The sequence below is a fragment of the Coptis chinensis genome, chromosome 7 (assembly GCF_015680905.1).
Source record: "Coptis chinensis isolate HL-2020 chromosome 7, ASM1568090v1, whole genome shotgun sequence".
Taxonomy (NCBI): domain Eukaryota; kingdom Viridiplantae; phylum Streptophyta; class Magnoliopsida; order Ranunculales; family Ranunculaceae; genus Coptis; species Coptis chinensis.
In genome coordinates, this window is record NC_141462.1 from 34389963 (window position 1) to 34417582 (window position 27620).

Genomic DNA, 27620 nt, shown 5'->3' on the forward strand with positions numbered 1-27620 from the left:
TAATCTATCTAATAAAAAGCAATGGTGTGGGACTTATCGGGCCTCATCCAATGGTTGTTATTGTCTTTTAGCAAGTTGTGACATGGCAAAAAAAAAATGACTCCCGCCTGATATGCTACTTCCATCCATAACGTCTGGATCCATGAATTTAGATCTTCTTTTTCTAATCTCTCTTCCAATGTCTGCCCTAACCACCGCATCACTCCCTGGGGGCACAGGAGGTCCAACAACGACTTTAACACACAGAAGTTCACCTCTCTTTTCTCTCTCTGCAAAAATCTATCGATTCGAAAGAATGGGGAAAGTTGGTGTAACGATGGAAGTTGGAAGTGATGGAGTAGCAGTAATCAAGATCTCTAATCCACCTGTTAACGCCTTAGCTCCTATTCGTGGATTGAAGGATAAGTATTTGGAAGCTATGAAAAGAAGTGATGTTAAAGCATATTTTTATTTTTATTTTCTTCATATTTGGTGAGCTTCTTCATATTTTTATTTTCAGATTAATCTTCAGATTAATCAAGAATACAATTGTTTAAGAAATTACCATAAAAAAATAACGAGTTATTATTGGGTTTGGACTTTTGGTGGAAGATAAAGTTAGGGGAAACCTTTTGGAATCATAGTGAAACATAACCAAAAACCTACTTTGCCTTGACTCTCATTTTACATCTTAGTTGTGTTATAGGATATGTTTCTGCGTCATTGAAATTGGAATTCACCAATTAATGTGTACATGTTTCGTGGCTCTTTTAATCTTCAGCAGTATTCACATATTTTGTCCTTTCTGGAATGTGACTGTTAAGTTCTGCAGTAATATTTGCATCCTGGTTTCTAATTGTGTCACTTTTGTTTGTTGCATCAAAGGTGAGGGTGGGACATTTTCTGGTGGTTTTGACATCAACGTGTTTAGGACTGTTCACAAGACTGGTACTTCTTTAAACATCTTACTCTGCGCTTGAAAGTAATGGCGCTTTTGGTTTTTTTTTTGCCTATTGAGATTTTTTTGTTTGGACTGGCAGGGGATCTTTCAGCTCTTCCTGATGTATATGTTGAGTTTTTGGTTAACATAGTTGAAGGTTATTCTCTTTTATGTCTTCTTTGTTTTTTCTTGTTTCTTTGCACCAGAAGTATATAACGATTTAATGTTGCTGTTCAACAAATGGCAAAAAACCTTATGTTGCTGCTATTCAAGGTCTTGCACTTGGAGGTGGCTTAGAATTGGCTCTGGTTTGTGATTATTAACTGCGTCTATATCGTTTTATTATGAATCTAATTTTCAGAATCATCACTAATTGCATCTTTAAATCAATCTCATGAAGGGATGGCATGCTCGCATTTCCATACCAAGAGTTCAACTAGGTTTGCCAGAGCTGACGCTCGGGGTTATTCCTGGATTTGGAGGTACATCTCCTTTCTCTATTCCCTGGTTATTCGCCAATGTCATCAATTGTTATGAAACCATTATTTCTTGTAAACGTATACGCCACTAAACATTTCCTTACTTTTTAAGGCACTCAACTACTTCCAAGGCTCATAGGGTTGTCAAAAGTTGTTGAAATGATGTTGGTAAGCCTGCTCCCCATTCGAATCCAACTCTAAATATGGAAGTCTTTAACTTATGCTGCTCTTTGAAAAAGAATTTGCTCACTCTATTTATCCAATTATCCAAAAATTATGATTTTATTCACTATTAGGGTCAGCATTTGTCATTTTCTCCTATTCATTGTTGTCAATTGAGAATAGATCCCAATCGTTTCACCTGGAATAAGATTCTGAATGTAAAACACTCCGCACTTGAAATATTTAACATATCCGCCATAGTTTCTGGTCACTATAAGTTGCAGTTGTTGTAACTGTGCATATTGAGTATCTTTCATCTCTTTGTAATGACTAGCACATATTGAACTGTTAGCTATTCTGTTTATCTTTGTAAATATGTTTGTCGGTTCTTGACCTTTCCAAAGAAAATCACATTTTGTATGGAGTTTTATGTTGATCATTTTCTCACTTTTAAGCTGCAAAGAATAATCATACTTTCTTTAAAATGCCTTATATGTACATTTGACACAAAATGTGTCCTTTATTTCACTTATTACTTGTGTACCCATACAATAGCAATCACATCTGTTTCCATGGACTGAATGGTATTGTACTCTTTCTTAGATGTCAAAGTCGATTATGTCCAAGAAGGGAAGAAGCTAGGTCTTATCGATGCTTTGTTGTATCTCTGAAGAATTATTGAAAGTTGCACCCGATGGGCTTTAGACATTGTTGAGAGGCGTAAACCTTGGATAAGTTCTCTTCAAAGAACAGATAGACTTGGTTCCTTATCCGAAGCACGTGAAATAATAAAAGTTGCTAGACAACAAGCAAAAAAAAAAACTGCTCCAAATATGCCTCAGCACCATGCATGTCTTGACGTAATTGAGGAGGGCGACATCTTTGGAGGTTATGCTTGTGTTTTGAAGGTACCCACACTTTTCTTTGCTTTATTATGGTTTTCTTTTGCCCTCCCTCTCTCTTCTTTGTGTGTGTATGTGTGCACGGATAAGGAAAGAACAAATTTTTTTTTTCCTTATTGATCCTCGTTGACAAGGAGAGAGTCGTATTATTGATACATTGTTTACTGTAGTCCCGGTGCTTCCAAGTTTCAGTCCTCAAAATATTATTGAGTATAACACCGACGTTCAAAATTAGTTCCTGATATTTATTTCAATAATTTCTTTTTTGAGATGCTACGTATATACAATTCATTTTTAATTTAATGTAGTTTTTAATTTATCTTACTATGAGGTTATACTGAGATATGCCAATTGCAGAAAGCAAAAATGTTCGACGAACTGGTCCTCTCAAGCACTTCAAAAGGTCTTGTTCATGCCTTTTTTGCACAATGGTTGACATCTAAGGTAATTAGTTGGTTCACTGCCATTTATTGCATTGGTTTAGTCTCTTTTCTCTTTCGTTCTCTAATACATACTTCATTTTATTTTTTGTTCTGGAATGTAGTATGGATTGAATTATTCTTTTTAATTTTTATTCATCTAATTATCTAATGTTTGTTTTGTACAGGTTCCCGTGTTACTTGATGTTGGACTCAAACCAAGGCGGATAAAGAAAGTTGTTGTGATTGGTGGAGGCCTAATGGGTTCTGGAATTGCTACAACTTTTCACCTGAGCAACATATCGGTTGTTCTTAAGGAAATCAATCCTCGATTATCTCGCAGAAAGGGATGAAAACATTACAAGATTCTTATCTCAGACTTCAGTAAACAGACTTCCCTTTTTCAGGACCGAGATATTGCATAGATTACGGGAGAAAAAACTTGCATAATGAGGAAAACGATACTCATTACTGATATTAACATTATCTGAATTTTAGGTTTCTCATGGTTTCTAACCTGGTTAGTCCTCAAACTTCTGCAGGACTTTTTACCAGGATACGAGAGATTTTTTTGTAGGATTCTATCAAAATCAGTTTAATTTGGAACTTATCAAATTAGCAAGTTGAAAAGCACTTTTCTTAAGTTTAGTTGGGTGAGTAGATTCAAATTAGCAATTTGGCAATATATTAGTTGGGCACGCGTATGGGGCGGATGTGAGTCGGGGTATCTCGTGGTCGCGATCTTGGATGCGTATAAAGTCGCGAGGCGGATCTTGGCGTCGGCTTGGCTGAAGGAGCCGTGATATCAGGTCAGACGGGGGCGGATGCATGTGGTGCATAGTGTTATGTCGCATTTACGGTCGCAATGAACTTATTAGTGTCATACGTTAAAATATCGAGTGTCGGGGTAGCGCCGCAGGCACGTCGAGGCCTCGCGGGCCGTAGGCACGGGTATACCCTAGTAACTTATAAAACATAGGAGGCAGTCATCATGATTTAGGATGACACATCTGGTTTTATGTTGATATCATTGTTAGTCATCACATGTTTTTGCATCGCATATAATTTTATATCAATTCATCAAGCGATTGATTATAATCAACATAAAGTTTCATGGACTTTTTAGCATTTTGTTTAGAATTGATATGAAAAAGTCTAAACAATGAATAATATCATATCGATTTGCAGTTGGAATCGAAAAAATTAAAAGGTTTCAGCTTCAAATTGTGAAGAATTTTGGAAGATATTGATGATGGTTGTGGTGCGATATCGATATTGGTGTTGATTTGTTGTTGGAATAGTGTGTGAAAATTGTGTTGAAAGTAGTTCTTTGCGATGTGGGTGGGGGAATCAAGAGATTTGATGGAATGTGGATTAGGAAAACATAGAGGTAGGATATCCCCACAGATTGGAGTTGAGAATTTAAGTTTGAGATATATGAAATAAATTGAAGATGTAAAAAATAATAAGAGAAATGGGGTATGGTGATTGCTTTTATAATAGGTGAGAACAATGGTTGTAAAGTTTTTTTTTTTTTTTTTTTTTTTTTTTTTTTTTTAGTAATAAATAAATTTATGGTTACAAGCTAGCTATTACAATGTCTAAACCAGATGGAGCGCCAAGAGTCACCATTGGCATATGAAGATTCATTCAATAACTATAAAGGAGAATTCCATTATTATATAGTCAAAACAAACTTAATTAAATACCAATTAATAAAATGATGATTAAAGATATAATTAAAAGCATTACTAAATTTTGTACAATAAATAAATTAACAATATTATATAAAAACTAGAAATTAACCCGTGGCTATGCCACTTGAGTCATAACGTTATTCATTTTTTTAGTAATTAAATTAAAAGCTGCAAAAGAAACACAAAAATCTAATAACTATTATTTACAAAATTAATATTGAGTGCTTATGGAGGGTGTATGCAACTTAGATTGTTTTGGATTATGATGACCTTTGTTATATAAACATATGTATCAAATTCATTCATTTATCAGAAAATTTAAGAAGTCATTATCCTATCAAATATTGTATTTTTTTTATCTAAAAATATTGTTGTCTAGAAACCAAAAAACAAATTCCTCTATCTAGCAAAATGTTATGACATAACAACCAGTCAATACTTCACACTCGTTGTTAGCTGATCTAGATTCAAATCCTCACATACAATGAAGGGTTCCTTATTTCCTAACCATATGTATAAAAAGAAATTGAGAAATAAACATCAAAGCTCAAAAGTTATGAAATACACTTTCTCTCAAACTAAAGCAGGACTTCAGGATACACGATATTAGTTGTGTGGTTTGAAGAATCAGGAAGGAGGATGACACTGATTCGTTTTGAAGAAGTGCATCTTGATAATGCAACATATAATTGACCATGGCTAAACACTTGGTTTCGCAAATCAATACCAACGTACTTAACAGACTGCCCCTGTGATTTGTTTATCGTCATTGCAAATGACAATCGAATTGGAAACTGTCGTCTGGTCATTTGAAATGGTATTTCATTAGTCGAAGGCGTTAATGATATTCTCAGGATAAAACGTACATTCCCTGCTTTTTCTCCAGTTAAGATTAGAACTTGCACCACGTGTGGCTTTGTGCACACAATCATCAGGCGCGTGCCGTTACAAAGTCCATCTGTTGGCGCTATATTTCTCAAAGAACATTCTTACCGGCATCCCTTCTTGAGAGTAAGCTTGAATGGAGGCAACCCAGAAGGATCGAGTGAGTTCAAGTACTCTGTCGGATAGCTATTTGCGTTACCACTATCAACAACATTGGCAGCACCTAACTTGTCAGCACCTAAGCAAATAATTTCTTCCCCAGGAAACATATCTAGTGCCGTAGCATTTATAGTGCTAACGTCATCGCTTAAATCTTTGAAAGGATAGTCCGCCGGGTCAAATAATTTGGGTCGACTTCATCTTTGCTCACTTAGATCGGGATATACATTATTTAGCAAGTCATGAAGATTGCTAAAATTTTGAATCTTTGGCGGCAATTGAACACTTTCTTCTGGTTTCATTCCAACCTGAAAATTTCAAGAGCATATGAGATGAGTGATTGTGTATAATTTAAAATGGTCAGCAAAAAGCATTATTTTTTTCAAGAAATTAAGTAATACCTCCATCAAGAAATTGGAGAACAACACATTCTCTGGCAAGTCACTGTCTAATCTCATATTTTGCACCAAAGATAAAACATTGACGTGTTTCCAGAGCAAAAAGACCTTCTCGATGCACCTACAATATCCTCACGTTACCACCTTTGTGGTACAAACGGCAGAATTTGTCCGGAAGTCACCGCCTAGAACAACAAAGATGATTCCACCAAATGGTCTTTTATTGTTACAAACATCCCGGAGTGAACGGTCGACTGCTTCAATACAAAACCTATGCTGCATCGAGACTTCATCCCAAATTATCAGTTTTGTTTCTTTAAACAAACCTACTTGGAGCGAACCTTTTTGAAGCCGCACATAGAGTTCTCCAACACATCAAAAGGAATAGAAAAAGTTGAATGAGCTGTTCTACCACCATCTAATAAAAGCGACGCAATACCAGATGAGGCAACTGCAATCACAATATGTCCTAGATGACGACATTTAGCTGCAATCGTATTATGCACAAATGTCTTTCCTGTACCTATAGCTCCATTTAAGAAGAAAATTCCCCTACATTTTGCATGACTGAATCAACCACGGTATCAAACACATGACGTTGCTCATTGTTAAGAAGATCAATGTTACTGTTGATTTGTCCATCTTGTAAATCAAACTGGAGTTGGCATTGCTCCTAAATTAGTCTATTTCCAATCCCTTTGTTCCATTTTTTGAGTGGTCGGGGCATCGGGGGAAAGTTTTCTAGAGTTTTGTTTTTAGATTCCATGAGGAACTGCTCCAATAGATGCAACCTGTAATCTGTCACCTGCAGGAAAATTGTGTATTAATAATATAATATAGGCTACATGAAGGAGGCATTAATATAATATCTGTCGCCTGCACTTTTGATGGATTAGGAATGTTGAAGATAGTTCGTAATTTGTGCGCCAGGTCGTCGCATATACTTGTTGAGAATCTATACCACAATAGATGTGGTTGCACTGGATTGCATTCCAACAGAATAATACCGAACAATCTCCTTAGCTGATATCCAATATTCATTATCGTCGCTTCTTCTAAACAATGTATCCACTCTCCATCATCTTCAAGAAGTCCACGTGCAACACACGCAACCTTGAATGTTGGATGAGGAATACCTTCAAATTTGCGTAGATCCTCAAATGATGTTGGGCCCTTTACGATGGTCAATAGTAGACGCAAGTAAAACCTCTCTCCCTCGTTGGGCTTGGCAAAATACATCCTGCCAATAGCATAACCACTACTTCTTTTAGTCCATACCTTTTCTATTTTGTGCCAAACAAAGTGCTCGGGGAATTCTTGGTAAGTATAGGCCCGAGCATCTGGATTTGAAGCACAAAGGTCAAAGAATGAAGTGAGACTCGACTTTTGTCGTTTCGCCCTCTCAAGAATATTCTCCATCGGTTCCTTAGGGTTGAACACAACATGATGCATACCTGACAACAAATCATAACTTAACAGTATGGCATTCCAGTATAACTTAATAGTATATTGATGAAATTTGTTTAATCAAGTGTTAAATACCTGGCAAGTGAAGAGATAACCTTACAACAGTTGGAAACTCTTCATGTAAGGAAAACCCAAATAGCCGCCAAGCCGCTACGGTGGTCCAATATATCCGCATCAATGTAATCTTTGTTTAATCTCATTTCCGCCGTCCAACACCATTGTTGTTCTGTCATTGCCCTTGTAGATGTACTTGTGGATGTACTTAACACATTGCAATCCCGCACACACTTCGACATTAATGTGACAATTAAACATCCTCACCAACTGTGGATTATATGGGACAACGTTCCTATTGTCAACCTCTTTGTCTTTCACCATATAGACACGTCCCATATTGCGGTGCATATAAAGTGGATAACCGTCTTTTTGTATGGTTGTCACATCTGTAAACTCATGTGGAAAATACTTTATGCACTTGCCATTTTCCATACACGGTGAGTTCATATTTTTAACACCACACGGTCCATGGATCATACAACTCTTTATTGTATCAAAGAGCAAGGGATCCTTATCTGGGTCGGGAAATTCTGCAGATATAATTCGATCAATTTGGGTTGCGGTACGAATTTTATCTTCATACTTGAGGAAAAAGAGTGCATGCATGTGCGGGAGGCCACATTTCTGAAATTCAATGGTGTACACATGAGCTACTTCACGGCCAAACACATTTTTCTTCTTGATAAATTTCATTAAAGCTCTTCTCTTCAGTTCGAAAACACGGGCAAGAACATCAGGTCGATCAAACGCATTTTGGTTATCCAAAAGGGCTTCTTGCACTTCTGGCCAGTGAGGATTAGCCGTCATCGTAAGGAATATATCTGGATGCTTATTGTAACGTGTTATAGCCATCGAGTCTTGAAAGATCTCATACATGTACCTTGGACTTCCAATGAATGATGATGGCAAAATAAACCGCTGACCAACCTGATCAGGATCCGTACCTTCAGCTAAATCTGTCAAACTCATGTACACTTCAGCACGAAGATCCTTTTGGTGGGTATAATGATAGTATAGCCTATTTTGCTCAGTAGAAGCCCAAGCATCACACAAAAACTCCTGAAATAGTTTTCCACCATGGAGTATTGCTGAATATTCAGTATGACGTTCGAACAAACGATATGCATAGAACACTATCTGAGTCAATCGCCTCGAATCGTCGTCATTGACATCATAAAGTTTCATTTCGGTTGACCATCTAAGCTCACCCCGAGGGAAAAACAAAGGATAATGTAGGGGGTAGATAAGCAGGATTACATTCATCAATCCGCTTCAGTGCATTGTCTGATCTATAATGAAGAATGATATCTCTTGTGCTTCTAATTTCAGTTCCATCCCCAGGTATAACAACTGCAATTTCATTTGCTGAAGGAAGATTGTATCGCCGTCGGTCAGTAGATGTATTATAATGGAGATAAGCTGCCACGTTATTTTCCTTAGCTGTGTGAGCACTTAATATATCATATGCTTGACAAAAAAATTTAGCAAATCTATTACAATCTGACAGTGTACTCTGAATGACATCTAAAACATCATGTCTCAATTCTGGATTTTGGTGATGACGCACATCAAGGGCACTGGCTGGGTCATAAACATAAAGCTGAGCATAAGTCGGATCTTTATCAGGTTCTGGTAGTAACGATCCAATTTGATGGCGTAATTCACCATGAACGGTGAATGGAATAGGACCGCTACCGCTGAATATTCGGTCATCCAGTTGACAACCGAGACTGGTAAATGCATTAGCCAAGTTATACTGACGAAGATGTTGTCTAAATGACCTGGCTTTGGCGTCACTACCATCATATAGATCTTGAATCGCAGGAGGCAATGGACTAAGTAGAGGAAGACTGACTTTTCCTTGTTTGCAACACATCCCAAAAAACGGTCTTTTGACTGATGTATTTGCTAGCCTTTCATCTTTCCAGTGCAGAGCTTTACAAAAGGAGCATTCCACATCCATCTTTCCCAGATAATAGCAGACATTGTTGTGCATATTAGCAGGTTACGCCATATTGACACCACCGTAAGAGGGCTGAAAATAATCATCCACATCCATTTCGCTTTGGGTGTCACTAACATGTAGGAAAAAAAATCCTAATGAGTTAGGAATGGAATTTTTTTTTATTGAAAACAATGTTATAGAAAGCACAATGAAATTCAACTTACATATATGAAGACATTGATACTGGAATATTATGAAGGTCTGCTTCTAAGTTCCTTCTAGTTTGCTTGTTCATTCTACCACTTATGCGCTCTTTTTCTCTTCTATTGCGTTGGGCCAACTTGCGTCGAGAAGTATGAGAAAGTGTATAAACATTGGTCGGACTAACACTAAGATCATCCACTTCCATTTCGTTTTGGGTGTCACTAACATGTAGGAAAAAAAAATCATAATGGGATAGGAATGGAAATATTTTTGACTGAAAACAATGCTATAGAAAACACACAAAGAAATGAAACTTACATATGGGAAGACATGGACACATGTATATTTTGAAGGCCTACTTCTAAGTTCCTTCTTGTTCGCTTGCTGCTTCTACCACTTATGAGCTCTCTTTCTCTTCTATTTATATTGGGCCAACTTTATAGCGAGAAGGCTGAGAGGGTGTAAAAGCATTGGTCGGACTAACATTAAGAGTGGATTGTGGAGGAGTAACTACAACCTCATTTTGCACAGGAGGTGATTGGACTTGATGGCCTTCATTTCCTTGTTTTTCCAAAACCTGCATTTTATATTTGATAAAACATAACCATCAGAAGGCAGTAAACAACCACCGCATATAATGAACGTATATATGTTACATACCTTAGCAAGGGTAGTAAGCACATGGTCAATAATCCATTGTTTATGCTTACGTACTCGATTTATATAATCCAATTCTCTTTGCTGCATGATGCAAGGTACATGAAAAGCGGGGATAAAAAATTAAATGAGAGCGTTGTCAAATTAACAAAAGAGTTTTCTTTGTTACAAAATTTAAAAGTTTGAAATCATGTAAAAATTTAAAAGTTTGAAATCATGTAAGAATCAAACATAACCAAACTATGAAAAAGGAACTTCAAATACCTGAGCAGATGCAGTAGGTTCATTGGTAGATTTAGGTGGTGCGTCGACAACAGAAACATCAAATGCACTTGCAGGTGGTGCCTTATCCATGGCTGATAATCAAACATTGATAAGAAGAGTGCAGCAAATAAATGAAAGTGGTATACAACTATGATCAGGAACAACTATTAAGGGAGGTTTGGAGTCGTGTAAAATGCAACCATGTTACCAGTACCTCCAATTAGAGTTATCGACTTTGTATAATTAAAATATAAAGAGTTCCGATCCACTGGAACTTCTACCAAAGCTACATGCATGTACTATACTTTAGTGTGCATAGCAAAATGGTCTAAAAGCATAAAAGAGACAAAGAAAGAAAGTGTAAGAATTGAATAATGGCAATGTTCGTCTCGCAAAAAAAACAAAAACAGCATATATAGTCTAAAAAGATTGCTTCTCTTTTGCCCAACTACAGCCTAGCATTTTTTAGAACACGGATCGCAAGAGATACACAATGGAACACTTCAACATTGGAATCCAAGTGATAAATAATAGAAAAAGTTCGTCTCACAAAAGAAACAAAAACAGCATAGTCTAAAAAGATTGCTTCCTTTCTTCGTGGGAAATCGAGTTTTCTAGTATTAGATCGGTACAATTATCTCCAACATTGGCTTTCTAATATGACGGGTCATAACTTTTTGGTTCATGCAGTTATTATTATGTTGGGACAACAGAGTATGATATACGCTGGGACAAAAGTGATAATGGTGAGGTCGATGTAAGTAATTATATTTAGATAAGTCCCTGCAGATGATGTACAACAAAATGTAGATCAGTATGTTGTATACCGTTAGGTTTAAAAAATTATATTAACCACCATGTACAGGTAGCGTGTTTCCGATCACCGGCGGCCCTGTTCTCATTGTGGTATTTCTTGCAATCGGATATGTGATTGCTTCGTCTCCAGAGAACTTCCACGAGTATGTTTTTCTTGACATTTATTTGCTTGTTTGGTTCCAACTCATGATCTGAGGGGTGTACTTGGAAGTTTACACAGGAAAGAGGCTGTATGTATAGCCGTCAAGCGGAGTGTGTTAAAAGGGTAAAGAAAGAGCATTGTTTGAAACAAAAGTCTCCTAGGAGTTATCATACATCTTAAACGCCATTTGAATGATTATACTTCTTTTAGGAGTTGCAACCAACGGATTATACTATATGAACCTATTCTGCTTTTGGGACCTACAATAACTATACTATATGAACCTATTCTGCTTTTGGGACCTACAATAACTTTAAGATATTCAAGAGTTGCAACTCTCATAGTGTTATATATTGTTCTTTATTTGTAATTGTTCTAGCTTTTTCAGTAACCGTTTCATTTTGCCGATCACCAGAAAGAAACCAAAGTTTAAGGGTTTCCGCTTATGGACATTCCCTATATGGACCATTCGGGATCGTTAATGCTGCTGAATTGATCGGAATTCTTTTGTTCGCCGTGTATATCATTTGGGCTGTCTCTGCTTATACCTTACAGAATCTTAACATCCTTTCTAAGTTTACCTTGCCTTCTTGGGAGAAAAGGTAAACCATCATCTCTTTCAGTTCTTGAAAATATCATATGATTTTCCCCATGACTTACCAAAGCAGAAAACAACATAAAACTGTAAAATGTCTATTAGAAATGGTGAAAATTGTTTGTTCAGTGTTGCTTTCAGGAAATACTGATAGCAAGTTCAAATTTCTGATAACAAACTAAAATATCAATCTTCTTATAATATAGTTTAATATAAGATCAAGAATCAAGATAATTGCAGTGGCGGCAATACCAAAATCAAGAAAGTTGAATTTCATACATCACTTGTTATATTCAAAATAGAATCTGGTATGCACGTTAGTTCCAAAATTCAATTCATACTGTCAACATCTGTAAGTTCATACCGATCTTTGTATAGTTTTGTTTTGTCTAAAGGGAATTTGTGAATAAAGTATAAAAAAACAACAGAGAAAAGGATGAATAGATTGAAATAGGGACACACCTCGTCTAGAACTAAGATTGACAGTGAATCCTGAATGGACTTTGTAGAAAGGGCATTTGTTGACATGCACGTTGAAATGCAAGCTGGTGTCGAAACTAAAATATCAGGCCGTCCCGCTAATGTTGCTCGCTGAAAACAAAATTTGATTGTCAACCAAACAATCCATCTCTCTTATCAGCAACAAACTTAACAGATGAACCTACCAAATCAGAAGCAGGCATGCCACCAGTCAACTGAACAACTTTCAACTGAACTCTACAGAACTCAATAAGAGATAACACCTCTGAATAAACCTAAAACAATATCGACAAATGCAAAATAAGTAGTTGAAGCTAAGATCGATGCAAAGTCTATAGATTTATATAGTAGTAGTCTGGATTAGATTTATATAGATAAGATTTATATAGCCTTCGATAATATCATAATATATATATCTATGTGGATTAATATCAAGTTCTAATTGGAATCAACTTAGATAAGATTTATATCAAGCATGACTCTTAAAAGAAATTGATTCATCACCCGTAGGATCGTCCCAAAACTACTTTCACCCGACCGTTCGATATAACAGCATAAAAAACACCAAACTGCTCTAAGTTGTTGTATAATTGAAATCGCACCAGACATAGCATGTGGACAGTAATGTTTTTTCCCCGTCAATATAGTGTTGAACTTCTTAAGTTTCTTGTGATATATGTGTAATATAATATGACTACATGAATGAGAAATGATATGAAACTCTTCAAAGAGCTGCATCGAAGCTTATATTAGAATGTTGGATATCTTTGTGTCTTAAAACATGAAGTGGCTCGCTTAATCTGTTAATTAAACTGCTTTGAGAGAAGACACTGAAGCAAGCTAGGAGCTAATGCGCATGTGGCTATATAAAATGATAGTGCATTTAGAGTTGTGTTTAGATAGTTAGGAAGCAAAAACACTTTTTAACGGGTTATCCTTGATTATCAGTGCATTCAACTCGTCCTCCCTTCATCTTCAATTCTGCCTCATTGCCTTGTGTATATTTATTTGACCTGCCTCGTACATATCTATCTTTAGGACTTACTAACATGTTATAATGCCTATTTGTTACTGCCAGCAGTTTTGGTCACAGCTTTCCATCATTTTGTAAACCTGTTTCAGAATCTCAAACTTAAGGGCCATTGCTGAATATTTTAGTTGCTATAGTGTCACTTTTAAAACCATAGATAGAGATGTGATCAAAGGTTTTTATCACGGTACTGTATTTGATGGTAACTGTGCTCCTGTAGTTTATTACTTCTATTATATCCTTTTGTTTTTGGTTTTTGATCGTGAATGTGTACGTACATTATTACAGATGATGCTCAAGAACACAGCTTATGCGGAAGGGTATCATAGTGCTCAAAGTGGATATGCGCATCTGAGCAGATTTCAATGCCTGCCACCGCTATAGTCACCTGATGAATGTTAAGTTCTAATTGGAATCAACTTAGATAAGATTTATATCAAGCAGGACTCTTAAAAGAAATTGATTCATCACCATAGGATCGTCCCAAAACTACTTTCACCCCGACCTCGATATAACAGTATAAAAAAACCAAGCTACTTTATTATATAGATTGGGATATTACAAGAAATGTGATGAAATCTTGAATATTTTCAGTGTGAGGGACAATATGATACTTGAAGAGTGTTTGTTATCTTTCGGTGAAAAGAGAGTTAAGCTAGAATTTAAAGAAATTAGGGTTTGGGAAAGATAATGAACAGCTCGGAACAGTGTTCTGTAATGGTTTCTTGATAATAAAATGAGAACATGACTAAGGCTGAGTCCAATGGCTCCCTATCCCTTTAAAAGTAGAACTAAAGTCAACAGATTTTACTCTCTATCATTAATTTCCTCTTTATATATACAAAGAATTCTACTCTCTATCTCTATTTTACTCTCAATATATAGAGAGTAAAATAGAGATAGAGAGTAGAATCTTTTATATATATACATAGAAAAATAATGATAGAGAGTAAAATATGTTGACTTTAGCTCTATTTTGTTGACTTTAGCTCTACTTTATTGACTTTAGCACTACTTTTAAAGGGATAGGGAGCCATTGGACTCAGCCTAAGTAGATGATTGGTCGTAAAATAAGACACTACTACATAAATGCACATTAGCCACGGTCAGTAAACTAGTTTATACCACTATTTCACTCATAATAGTAGCTTATAGTCATTTACCACGGTACAAAACAATTTTCTAGTTTTGGAACAAGCAAATACGACTATTTTTGTAAAACAATGGTATTTATTTCAACATATATTACGGGGCTATCAAATATAGCCTAATTTATTTTGTGGTATTCGTATACCCCACTGTTCTTCGAAAACGGTGGTTTATATTTTGGACAAAATTACACCCACCGTGGATAAAGCCCGTTCTCAAAAAAAAAATTAAAGAAGTCAGGAAAAGGGAAAAATAGTATGTCAGTAGCAAAACCCCACTTCTCCTTCTCTACCTCCCCAATTTATAACGATGGTGTCACTACATTCGTTTTTACTTCAAAATCAAAGCAGAGACATCTTCATTTTGAGATATGTTTGGTCACCACTTGCTTTGCATCATTTGATTTCTGTGAAGGTAAAATAATTTTTGTTCCTTCAAATGATTTTGTTCAAGGTTAATTTTCTCTTAGTTATCATGAATGGTGAAATTGACTTCTAGGTTTGTTTAATTTCTGAATTGAAGAGAAGCGAGAACTTGTTAGGTTTAAGCAGCTGATTAAGATTTTTTTTTTTTTTTTTTTATTTTTTGTGGAAATTTTATTGATAAAGATAATGAGTTTTACAAATAATTAGGACAAGCGTGCAACAAGTTGCGCCGCAAGTCCTTTCTAAATGGAAAATCATATTCTCCTAAATACAAACTCGTTGGAATCAACAGTTGTCATTACGTTGCAGTCCATAACGTTCTATAATCTCTTAAGGAGCTCAACAGACTGTTGTACTAAGAAACCAAAAGTGTCAAAACTGAAAGGAATGAAACAATGCTGGTTAGCTCTACAAGCATCCTCGTGTTTCTCAATTTTCCCTGCCGCTGCTCTATTAGCTGTTTCTCCAACCTCAAAGACTCCATTCCCAAGCCCTACCAACGGAGAAGCTCCAGTTACATCAACACACGCATGCCTCCCTTCAGACCAACTGTAGACCAATACATCCGCAGGTCGTTGGCTTTGGTTATGTAGTGAAGAATTAGTATATAGTTTTGAGATTATTTGGAACTTGGAATATATGTAAATATTCAACGCATTCAAACAGAAATTTCACTATAAGTGCGCGCATCTCATTACTTCGATTAAGATTTGCTTCTCTGGCTCTTATTTGTTTCTAATGCTCACCGTCCATCTGATCAAAATTCCTATTACTTTGATTGTGTTTCGACACTAATACTTACAAAGAGGAGACAAGAAATCATTTACAGTGCGATTCATTGACTTAGAGGCTTTATTTTTCAGGTTTGTGCTTCAATGATTTGGAGTTTTGCAAAACAAGTTAAATGTTTAAGAAAATTGTTCTTTTACTTTCTGCGGAGGCCGGTGATCTCATCTCGTTCTTTATAAACCCCTATGTAGCTAGAGTAGAATAATGGAATTTTATCATTGTTTTTTTTTCTATGATATATTACAGCTCATTGAATTGGCATGGACATAAAATCATTGCATGTTATAGATCTTGCATGTATTAGTCATTTTCATATAATAACAATGCTTGTACCTATGTGCATTAGTCTAGACTAGTTCTAATTAAAGGTGGTTGCCTTATTATTGGGTGGACTTAAGTTCGTTTAATCACTAGATGTGTGTCTTACAACATGGGGCGTCCAATAAAATAGTAAGGCTTTATTGTTCAGTTTTTAACATCACTAAGTAGATGTGAATTGACAAAGTATGATAAGATACTGAAATTAACAAACAACGTAGTAAAAAGAAAATAAAGAGGTGATCTTACCTTTGTGTCAAACTCCTCGATGGAACAGGTCTTAACTCTCGGCGGTGCGCTAAAATATACAAACGAACAGAAGAAATTATTTATTGGTTAACAATGACATCTCACCCCAGCCCGTTGAAGTATTATTTATTGCAGTTTTCTTACTTCGCCGGATAAGAGATCGTATTCACGAAAAACAGAGTGATCTAGAGATTCTTTCGGTCAGAACTATGAGAAGCTTTAAGAAATGCAAAGGTTATTTATTTATTTATTTATTTTTTCGGTAAAGTGGCGAAGGGTTTGACAGGGTTTTAATAATTGAGTTTTTCGACTGAGAAAACAGAAACACGTGGTCATATATCTATGAAGTGCCGAAGGAAAGAAGCCGGTATTTTTGGTAAGAGATTTTTTTTCCGATGAAACTGTTCTAAAATACCAAGTATCATGATCCACGTGGCATAACAAATTCTATTAGTTGGTTCATGTGGCAGAATAATGGGAAATTGCCACATAGGAAATCCAAGTATCTCATATGTACTTAGCTTTAATAGAGAGAGAGGTGATGTCCCTAGAACCCCTCCCAATTATGAATCTCCTTTTATATATATATCTGAATCATTGGGATCGCTATGGATTCACATGGATTTATCCAATCTGCAGCCTACTATAGGGATGCCCGAGGTACTCGGTTATATGAGTGGACTGAGCGCCTGAACCGATGCTGATGCTTGGACATTTTGTGGGAACCCTATACATATCTCCGTGAGGGTAGCTAAATTTGGGACAGCATCGACCTGGTATGGGTGTTTCATGTTTGCTAAAAATGCCATTGGAGTTATGTATGGCTCTTCCAGTACTGGACAATGTTTTAACTGCCTACTAATATGTACTAAATGTTTCCATTGTACCATGCACTTTTGTTTGGTCAAGGTTTTATACACTCTTTGGCTGACAAGATTATCTTCTCAATGTAGGACTGTAGGAGAATACAGAACCTTGGTGAGGGTTTTGACAGTTGGCATGGTTTCTATCAAAGTGTCCGTTTACCTCAGATGTTTGTATCTCTGATATGATGTGAATAGACTTCAGCCGTGTCGTATACAATGACTTTTTAGCCATTACAGGTTGTGGATATTGTGTCTCAGCTCTTGAATCGTGATGCCATTCCAAGACCTCATCTGCTTGATGCTGACCAGGTGAAGGTCTACTTTTATACTTTTCCCGCTTTCCTTTCTCTTCTTTATTTAACTTCCATACATTACGTGTCGTTGGAAGATTAAGAAACCACTCAGAAATGTGCAGGTTGAAGTCGATCTCACATTGTAGGAACAGTGCGCGCCGGAGTAGTTGTATCCTCATAGGCCACTAGGCTTTACTTCCTCAGTGACTTATATTACCAAAATTCCCTTTTTTAGAAAGCTAGCTAGAAATATAATTAGAATATGATTCCACATCCCCCTAAATCTTCCTTTTAATTAAGGTGGGAAACTGAGAATAGGACCCCAAGACTTTGCCTCCAAGTCTTGACCGGTAGGCCACTGGTGAATTGCTCATCTGACTTTGACGTCATTACTTTAATACGCATATATTTTTCTTAAATGAAACGATGCACATATGGCTTTGGAGAGCTCGGCCTAAAACAATTACGAAATGATGAGGGTTAAATTATGACTGACTCTGGTGTGGAATACTTATGAAACTTATCTGGGACAGCAGATACTTCTCTCCATAGGGCATAGGCAACAACATAGAAATCTCTTATCAGTTTATTATGCTCGCCTGCGTGGCCTATGAACAAGAAATTCGTTTTTGTTGTCGTTGTATGCTTATAGCTAGCTAATCGTGCCCATGAAAAAGTTGTCTGACAACTCAGATCGCATATTACATTAGTTAGGATTTTGCAAATTAAAGACTATGATGCCAATATGCCATGATGGGCTCAGTTGAAGCGTTCACATTACTCTTCACTTCTAGCTGTTGTTTATGGCTTACACCCAGCCACTACAATATAGCTTACGGGTTGAGCACTTGAGCCTGCACAAGTAAAATAACAAGGGGATTACTCCTCTATCCAAACGAGCACTCAATAACAGTTTCTAACTTACAAGGACAAAATGGTAATTAACTATCCCTCTAGTAATGGTGAAAGAGTAAGTGGTAAAGTGTAAACGTCTACATCTCTCATTTCGATTTTTTTTTCCCTCCTTTTCTTTTGGCAATCATTTGTATCTGATCAGAAAGTTAATGAGGAAAATGGAGGTGTCTCTGAAGGGGATGATTCATGCAGTGTATAAGGAAGAGCAGGGATAAATATCATGTGAGTTTTTATTATATTTGTTGAACAATAAGAAAAACTGATCATCTTTTGGAAAGATTTTTTTTTTGTTATCATTTTTGAATTTTGAGTGTGCATTTGATGTTGGGCAATTCTCTTTTTCCACTTATTAAAAATATATATATATGTGTTAGAGTGTGTGGACCGAAAAGAGAAATAGTCCCACATTGAACAAGAAAGGAGTTCATCATTGGTTGATAAAGTGGGAAAATTACTAACTAGTACCGAGGCCTTTTAAGATAAAACCCCACACCCATGGCCAAGATGTGGCTCAAAGCCCAATGGGTGGTTAAGTGGGGGACAATATCGGTACTAGTTATCCCATGGGCGCGGATGCCCAGGCCTGGCGGGTGTGCCCAGGTCCCAACAAGTGGTATCGGAGCTACAGGACTGTGTCAGAGCTACAGGGTGTGTGAGGAAAAGACTCCACCTTTAGCATTGGAGGCTAGGTGTTTGAGGAAATTCCCCTGAGAGGTTCTACACCGTTGGTTTTGATTCAGTAAAGTCATGACGACTGACAAAGAAAGCTACAGGATATAGAAGTTTGACGGAACAAACTTCGGCTATTGGAAGATGCAAATTGAGGTGTTCTCTATCAAAAGAATTTGATAGAAACGTTGATAAGTGAGAAGCCTGAGGAGATTCCGCAAGACAAATGGGATTTGCAAGATAGAAAGGCCTTGGCCACAATCCGATTGAGTCTTTCAAAGTCGGTAGCCTTCAACATTAAGACTGAGAAGACGGCGAAGTCTCTCATGGAGGCACTTACTACGATGTATGAACAACCCTCGGCCGCGAACAAAGTCTATTTGATCACCAAGCTATTTAGTATGAGAATGTCGGAGGGGGCATCCTTCAAGGATCACCTAAATGAACTCAACCAAACTAAGGACCAATTGGAGTCGGTTGAGATTACATTTAGTGATGAGGTGCTAGCTTTGGCGATACTTGGACAAATGCCTCCAAGTTGGAAGGCTATAGTTGCGGCTATTATTGGCTCTGCGGGAATGACCAAGTTGAAGTTTGAGCACGTTGTTAGTATGATACTAACCGAGGAAATCCGGAGACAAGATTGTCCTTCATCTTCGGGGTCAACTTCGGGGTCGGCATTGAAATACCGAAAGTAGGGAGAAATTCAAACAGAATCGTGGTAAGAAGAAGTGGAGGGGGAGATCGAAATCTCAAGCCCCCCGATTGCAAAGCGTTGAACACAAACCTCGAGACATAAGTGAAGTTTGTGTGCTATAATTGTGGTAGGCACGGCCACTATAGCCCCAATTGCCCACTAAGAAACAACAACAACATTAATAAGAACAAGAAAAAGAATCAAGAAGCTAATGTTGTTGAGATGGTAGATGACGCTTTGATATGTTTGATGGAGCACAAGAAGGAGTCTTGGGTACTTGATTTCGGCGCATCTTTCCATGCTACCTCACATCGAGAGTTCCTTGAGAACTACACCGAAGGTGACCTTGGAACGGTCTTTCTTGGTGATGACCAACTTTGTGACATTGTCGGCAAGGGTGACGTACATATCAAGATGAATGGCTCGTCATGGTTATTGAGGGACGTCAGACACGTTCCGGATTTGAGGAAGAATTTGATTTTTGTGGGGCAATTGGCAAGTGAAAGATTTGTTATAGTTTTCACCGGTGATACTTGGAAGGTTTCGAAGGGCTCATTGATTGTTGCAAATGGCAAGAAAGATGGTACTCTCTACATGACTGCACTTGGTTGTGAGTCGATTGCCGTGGCACATGGCAAAGAGGATCTGAATGTTTGGCACTACAGACTTGGTCACATGAGTGAGAAAGGAATGAAAATCCTTCACTCTTCTGGTAAACTCCCAAAGTTATAGTCGACTAAAATTGACTTCTGTGAGAACTGTGTATTTGGAAAGCAAAAGCGGGTGAGTTTTCAGAGAATGGGTCAGACTCCGAAAGCTAGAAGGCTTGAGTTGATTCATACAGATGTCTGGGGGCCAGCTAATGTCTCTTCACTTGGCGGAAAGTCATATTTTGTGACTTTCATTGATGACCATACTAGGAAGGTGTGGGTCTATTTCTTGAGACACAAGTCAGAAGTATTTGAAGTGTTCAAGACTTGGAAGGCCATGGTTGAGAATGAGACAAGCTTGAAAGTAAAGAAGCTGAGATCCGACAATGGTGGAGAGTATGAGGATTCAGGTTTTAAGAAGTCTTTCAGATGACAATGGCATCAAGATGGAAAAGACTTTGCCGGGGACACCTCGCCAGAATGGGGTTGCGAGGCGGATGAATAGAACACCGAGAGAGAGCTAGGTGTATCGCATTACACTAGCGAGGCTTGCCCAAGCAGTTCGGCAGAAAGTGTTAAGACAAGAGCTTACCCGATCAATAGAGGACCATCGGTACCTTTGGATTTTAAGATTCCGGAGGAAGTGTGGAGCGGGAAGGATGTGAACCTTTCCCATTTGAAGGTGTTTGGTTGTGTGTCCTATGTCCACATTAGTGACCAAGCTAGAAGCAAACTTGATGCTAAGTCACTAAAGTGCACCTTCATTGGCTGTGGCGGTGATGATTTTGGGTATCGCTTTTGGGATGATCAAAATCGGAAAATCATTCGTAGTAGAGATGTTGTGTTTAATGAGAAGGTGATGTACAATGACAGAGATGAAGCAATAACTAAGGAATCGGGCACAAAGAGCGGCACAGAGTATGTTGAGTTGGAAGACTTCGATGTAAGTCGTAGTATAGTGGGAGCCCCACAGTCAGAGGATGACAGTAGTAGTGACTCAGAGAATAATGAGGATACTACACCACCGAGTCCATCTCCACCTCGTGCCCCAAGGAAGACATCTAGGCCACATGTACCTAGTTCGAGATATCCGCCCTCCACCTATGTGAATTACTTGCTACTTACTGATGGTGGCGAGCCTCAATGCTATGATGAAGCATTAGAGGCGAGTGATGCAAGCAAGTGGGAGCTTGCTATGCAAGATGAGATGAAGTCCCTCATCTCTAATGGCACGTGGGAGTTAGCCAATCTACCCATGGGCAAGAAGGCTCTACAGAACAAATGGGTGTTTAGAGTCAAAGAGGAACATGATGGTTCCCAGAGATACAAAGCGAGGCTAGTAGTCAAGGGTTTTAGCGTAAAGCGGCGCGCCGACTTCCGCGAGAGATATTCTCCCGGTGAAACCGAATACTATTCGGTCGGTGTTGAGTATTGTTGCAGCGAAGATTTGTATCTTGGCGGTTGGATGTTAAAACTGCCTTCCTCCATGGTGACCTAGTTGAGAAAATTTATATACAAAGAACCGGAGGGTTTCATCAAGAAGGGTAAAGAGAATATGGTATCTTTGGTGCTCGAAAGAAAAGAGCTTGTATGGTTTGAAACAAGCCCCTAGGCAAAGCGTGGGTACGAGGAAGTTTGATAACTTCATGCAAGGAAATGGCTACTATAAGTGCAACGACCATTGTTGCTACTTGAGAGGTTCGACTCGGCTATATCATCCTCCCGTTGCTATATGTTGATGATATGTTAGTAGCGAAGTTCGATATGTCGAAATTGGGAGATTGAAAGAGAAGTTAGCAAGTGAGTTCTCTATGAAGGACTTGGGTGCAACGAAACAGATTCTAGGGATGAGGATCAGAAGAGATAGGCAGAAAGGTATTCTGGAGTTGTCTCAGGCTGAGTATATTGAGAAGGTATTGAAGAGGTTCAACATGGGTAGTGCGAAACCAGTTTGCACACCTTTGGTAGTCCACTTCAAGTTGTCCAAGGAACACTCTCCCAAGACTGTTGAGGAAAGAAACTTCATGGCTAAGGTACCATACGCCTCTGCCATTGGAAGTCTTATGTATGCCATGGTTTGCACGCGTCCGGATATAGCCCAAGCAGTGGGAGCTGTCAGTAGATTTATGTCTAATCCTGGCAAGCAACATTGGGAAGCCGTGAAGTGGATATTGAGATATCCGGTGAGGTACTACGAGAAATGCCTATGTTATGGAAGGAGTGTTGTGAACCCGCAAGGGTATGTGGATGCCGATTTTGCAGAGAAGTAGATCGCTGAGAAGAAGCACTACACCGGTTATGTCTTTACAAGAAAAAAGGTGCTACTACAGTGAGTTGGATTTCGCGATTCTGAAGATTGTTGCTTTGTCTACCACAGAAGCAGAGTATGTGGCCGTTATAGAGGCAAGCAAAGAGATGATCTGGTTACAGGGATTGATATGATGGAAGAGCTTGGGATGAAGCAAGAGAGAAGTGTGTTACAAAGGTGGCGATCGAGTGCTATACATCTTGCTAAGAATTCCGCCTTTCATTCTAGGACCAAGCACATTGGTCTCCGGTATCATTTTATCCGATCTCTGTTGGAGGATGAGGTTTTGGCACTTGAGAAGATCCAAGGGAGTGAGAATCCGACAGATATGTTGACCAAGACCGTGCCTACTGAGAAGTTGAAGTTGTGTTCAACTTCGGTGGGTCTTCTTGCTTGAAGACCATGATGGATGAGCCGAGTGTTTCTTTAGTAAATTTGGAATTGGATGGAGTTGTTATAATTGAGATGTGATGTGCATGTAGAATCTTGAAGGTTCCAAGTGGGAGATTGTTGGGTTGTTGGAACCGTCGAGCTTTGCTCCGGTGTCCGTATGCCACGTTCACGATTTTTCAGTCTGCTGAAGGGGGCGCGACCGTGCTCGTCCATGCCTTGGAGGAGGCGCGACCTGCGCTCTGGACTTGCGAAGGCTACTGGAAGTCGGGCGTGACTGCGCTCGTCCATGCCTTGGAGGAGGCGCGACCTGCGCTCTGGTCTTGCGAAAGTTACTAGAAGGGGTGTGACCGCACTCATCCATACCATGGCCAGGGCGCACCTGCGCTCATGCTACTGAAAATTTTCACTGTTTCGGCCCAAGCCCATTTTTCTCCCCTTTTTCTATGTACACCTATATAAAGGAAATAGATTAGGGTTTTTTGAGATAACTTTGAGAGATTCATTTCTAGGGTATTGTGGGAGCTCTATTGAGCTAGGGTTTGAGTGAGGCCTCTTCTTCTTGATTCTTGATATCTCTTGTAAACTCTCCAATCTTTGCTATAAAGGAAACTCGGCTCTTGTGTGGATGTAGGTAACATTTACCGAACCACCTTAAATCTTTGTGTCTCTTTGCATGATTTACTTCCATTATTATTGTTGCTTTGAATTGTGATGATATAGTAGCGGTTTTGCATTGTTGAGTTGGTTGTGATAACTAACAAAGTCTTGGGTGGGTGATTTCCTTGGTGTGATCTCCAAGTTGAAATCATTTGGGTTTGAAAGTAGCTAGATTGAGGTGTGACCTTCTAGTGAAATCTCCCAACAAGTGGTATTAGAGCCGATAGTTCGGCAGGGATAAAAAGCACTGATCATGAAGAATCAAGAGACGAAATCATTCAAGCTGGAGCGCCAGGGAAGGCCGCAACTCAGGTGGAGTTGCTTAACGAAGTGTGCCCGTTACACCGAAGACTGGTGCCCCTTTGGATGTTGTAAAGATTCGAGAGGGTATAACTCGAGTTGGATCTAACAACATGGAATGATGTTCGAGGTGGAGTAGGCTCTGGGGTTGAGAAAAAGCCACCTCCCTCAGAGGCCCAGACATACCAGAGCTCTGGCATTGGATCGTGCTCGACGATGAACGAATGGAGTCCCTTGGAGTTCGGTCCAAGGTGGAGATTGTTAGAGTGTGTGGACCGAAAAGAGAAATAGTCCTACATTGAACAAAAAAGGAGTTCATCATTGGTTGATAAAGTGGGAAGATCACTAACTAGTACCGAGGCCTTTTAAGATAAAACCCCACACCCATGGCCAAGATGTGGCCCAAAGCCCAATGGGTGGTTAAGTGGGGGACAATATCGGTACTAGTTATCCCATGGAGGCGGATGCCCAGGCCTGGCGGGTGTGCCCAGGTCCCAACAATATATATATTCTTTATATGATAAGTTGTTGCTTTCATCTTATGTTTGTGAAATTAGTCCTTGAAAACACAGTGCATATATAGGTAGTTATCATTTGATCTCCTACTCAACAATAATAATTAAAGGAAAACCGACTTTGATTTCCTAAAAAGAGATGATATTACATGTATTAGGCATATATATAGGTGTGTCTCATTTGATTTCATGCAATTGATTTGATCAAATCAATTTAGTAGATAACATTTGATCTCCTACGCAACTCATCTTAGGAAAGATCATCCTAAGATAGTAAAGCAATTGAAGGCTAAAAAGTAGGATATCAAATGAGATAAAATTAAATGAATGATAAAGGTTCTTCTTTCTTATATGATGATTGATTGTGCATGTGCATATATAGGAGTTTTGGTAAGGTGGGTAAAGTAGGAGAGTTGGATGAAGTATTTCAGTGGAAGGAGATAAGTAAGGCTGTGTGATATATGTGGGAAGTATGTGGCAAAGATGCATTTGGAAAAGTAAATGAGCCTACTGCTATCAAGTCCCGTGTTCAGGTCTGCAATGGCTCATCAAAGAAATATATGAAAACTTAAGAGAATGAGTTGGTGTCTTCCTCAACTTGAGGTTAGAGTAAGAGACGTTCTGTATTTATAGATACTTAAGGTACTGACTTACAACTAAATGGTATACATAAATCACCTTAGAGTATATACATATCATGAATAACAATGCTGAAGATGTTTTCAAGAAATAGAGCCCATCATGATATTCACCCTGTCCGATCTTCCTCTTCGTTGACGGGTCCTAAAAAAGACAATTAACAGGTGTGAAAGTTACCCAACATCGAAGAGATCGAGTAAGTTTTTTTTTGAAAAGTTTGATGGGGTTAAGGCAGACCCCCACCTGTTTATTGCACATAGAGAAGCATTACATACCCTCCCTAAGAGTATGGTCATTAGAAGGAGGTACACATAACATAAGGCATCAAACCTAAAACACTTGGGATTTCTCCCTACACTGGCATAAAACCGCAATCAGCAACCCCATTAACCATAGCCTGAGGGACCATCTGCCTTCAATCCACAAGCCCCAATCAAAGACAAAGGGAGCATACAAAGACTACAACAGGCATGAAGCCCTCACACAAATGACATTACACATACCACAAGCAAGTATTCATAGGAATCATCTCATTTGATCTCCTACTTTTTAGCCTTCAATTGCTTTACTATCTTAGGATGATCTTTCCTAAGATGAAGTTGCGTTTTCTCATAGTCACAGAAAAAACACCCACAAGCACAACACACATATGTGAGCCCCATAATGTCGTCCCAAAACTCTTTTGTATAATCTTCAAGATACCTCTTTTTGTTTTTGGTTAGTGACTTTACCTTCTTCATCATTGCGAGAGTAGGCTCAATTTCTCCCGAAGAACGTTCTTGAATTCTTTTGCTTCTTTTTGGCTTTACAGTTGACCAATCCTCTGAAGACGTTTCATGCCTCGACTTGTTTTTAGGCAAGTGGTCATTAAACAATTCTTCCTCATAATCTGATAGGTCATCCATATCATCTACCTCCTCATTTTCAGCAACTAACCCTTCGTACATATTTCTTTCTCGGCTATTGGGTAGTTGGGGAAGAGAAGTAATCCTATTCCCTTTTTCTGCTTCCTTTACCTTCTCTCTACCTTTGACTCGAGCTATTTACTCTTGTCCATTCAAGACTGTATTCACTGCATTCACCAGGCTTGCGATTAATGCGTACTTCTGATACCTTTCAAGATTCTCCCTTACAAAGATTGTTATTCCATACCACTATAGCCCCACTATTCTCTCAGAGCTCTATCTTGTTCCTGAAAAACCCCCTGTCCCTCTTCAACCTCCAGATCTACTGGTGTTTCCTCCACTGGACTTGGTATTTCCCTAGATGTAGAACCTACATTCAAACCTCTATTTACTTCTTGCGGTGTACTCTTTCTTACCCAAACTTGGGTGGGTTTCTCCGGACATTTGTTCTCCTTGTGACCATATTTTTTACATAGAGCACATGAAATAGGAACCCATGAAATTGAAAGATCGAGTAAGTTGACTAACAGAAAGAAGGTTGAACTTGAAAGAAGGTACATGAAATTCATTATCCAACGTAAGAACTGATGAGATTATGATTGTCCCAATATGAGTTACAATTGCATGTTTATTATTAGGCAATTGAACTGAACTGAGGAGGTGCACTCATATAAGAGGAAAATAAATTTAATTAAGAGCACATATGATGAGAAGCCCCTGTATCAACAATCCATGAAGAGAAAGGAGGTGTGGAGGTGTGGATAATGCTATACATGCAAGATTTGTGGTGAGAACATTTGCATTGGTACCTGATGAAGATAGAAGTGCTAGGAGCTTTGTGTATTGTTCCTGAGTGAGTGAATTTGCTCTAGATTGTGCTACTGCCAATGGAGCAGGTTTTGGATGTTTGGGCGGATAACCGTGTAGCTTATAGCAAGTGGCCTCAATGTGTCCAAACTGACCACAGTGATCACAATGGGGACGTGGCCAGTTACCCAATGAGAAGGATTGAAGCGATTTGAATTTCCATCTCGAGAATAATTAGGCCTTTCTTCAGGCTTGTTAACATTCAGAGCAGTCACTTTGACAGTTGGGTTTGCCAAGGAGTTGATTTCCTGTTGCTGCTCTTCTTGGCGAACCAGAGAATATAACTTCGTAACTGAAGGAAATGGATGATTCAGTAGTATTTGACTACGAATCAGTGCA

The 27620-nt window shown here is 38.4% G+C and overlaps 2 protein-coding genes and 1 pseudogene across 3 annotated transcripts; 1 reads left to right on the forward strand and 2 right to left on the reverse strand.

The window, feature by feature from the left end:
- The first annotated feature begins 239 nt into the window (after positions 1-239).
- Positions 240-3234, forward strand: LOC147487225 (peroxisomal fatty acid beta-oxidation multifunctional protein AIM1-like; annotated as a pseudogene). Its single transcript, XR_015202783.1, has 9 exons — positions 240-441; positions 845-927; positions 1020-1076; positions 1160-1227; positions 1320-1401; positions 1511-1566; positions 2164-2468; positions 2820-2906; positions 3070-3234. The product of XR_015202783.1 is annotated as a peroxisomal fatty acid beta-oxidation multifunctional protein AIM1-like (transcript).
- A 4427-nt stretch (positions 3235-7661) lies between these two features.
- Positions 7662-8729, reverse strand: LOC147487226 (uncharacterized). Its single transcript, XM_086573982.1, has one exon. The coding sequence runs from the start codon at positions 8727-8729 to the stop codon at positions 7662-7664; it is 1068 nt and encodes a 355-aa protein (XP_086430108.1).
- On the reverse strand, positions 8683-16871 carry LOC147487227 (uncharacterized). The gene is made up of 7 exons (XM_086573254.1): positions 16608-16871; positions 12833-12922; positions 12630-12758; positions 10615-10706; positions 10354-10434; positions 10012-10270; positions 8683-9619 (listed from the first exon to the last, which is right to left on the reverse strand). The coding sequence occupies exons 4-6, from the start codon at positions 10702-10704 to the stop codon at positions 10115-10117; spliced, it is 327 nt and encodes a 108-aa protein (XP_086429380.1). The 5' UTR covers positions 10705-10706; positions 12630-12758; positions 12833-12922; positions 16608-16871; the 3' UTR covers positions 8683-9619; positions 10012-10114.
- Positions 16872-27620: the final 10749 nt, after the last annotated feature.

Coding starts and splice junctions, on each gene's coding strand:
- LOC147487227 (XM_086573254.1), bottom strand. CDS start 10,704: ATGGATAAGGCACCACCTGCAAGTGCATTTGATGTTTCTGTTGTCGAC. Junction 10,435..10,614: donor AACCTACTGCATCTGCTCAG/GTATTTGAAGTT, acceptor TGCATCATGCAG/CAAAGAGAATTGGATTATAT. Junction 10,271..10,353: donor TGCTTACTACCCTTGCTAAG/GTATGTAACATA, acceptor TATAAAATGCAG/GTTTTGGAAAAACAAGGAAA.
- LOC147487226 (XM_086573982.1), bottom strand. CDS start 8,729: ATGAAACTTTATGATGTCAATGACGACGATTCGAGGCGATTGACTCAG.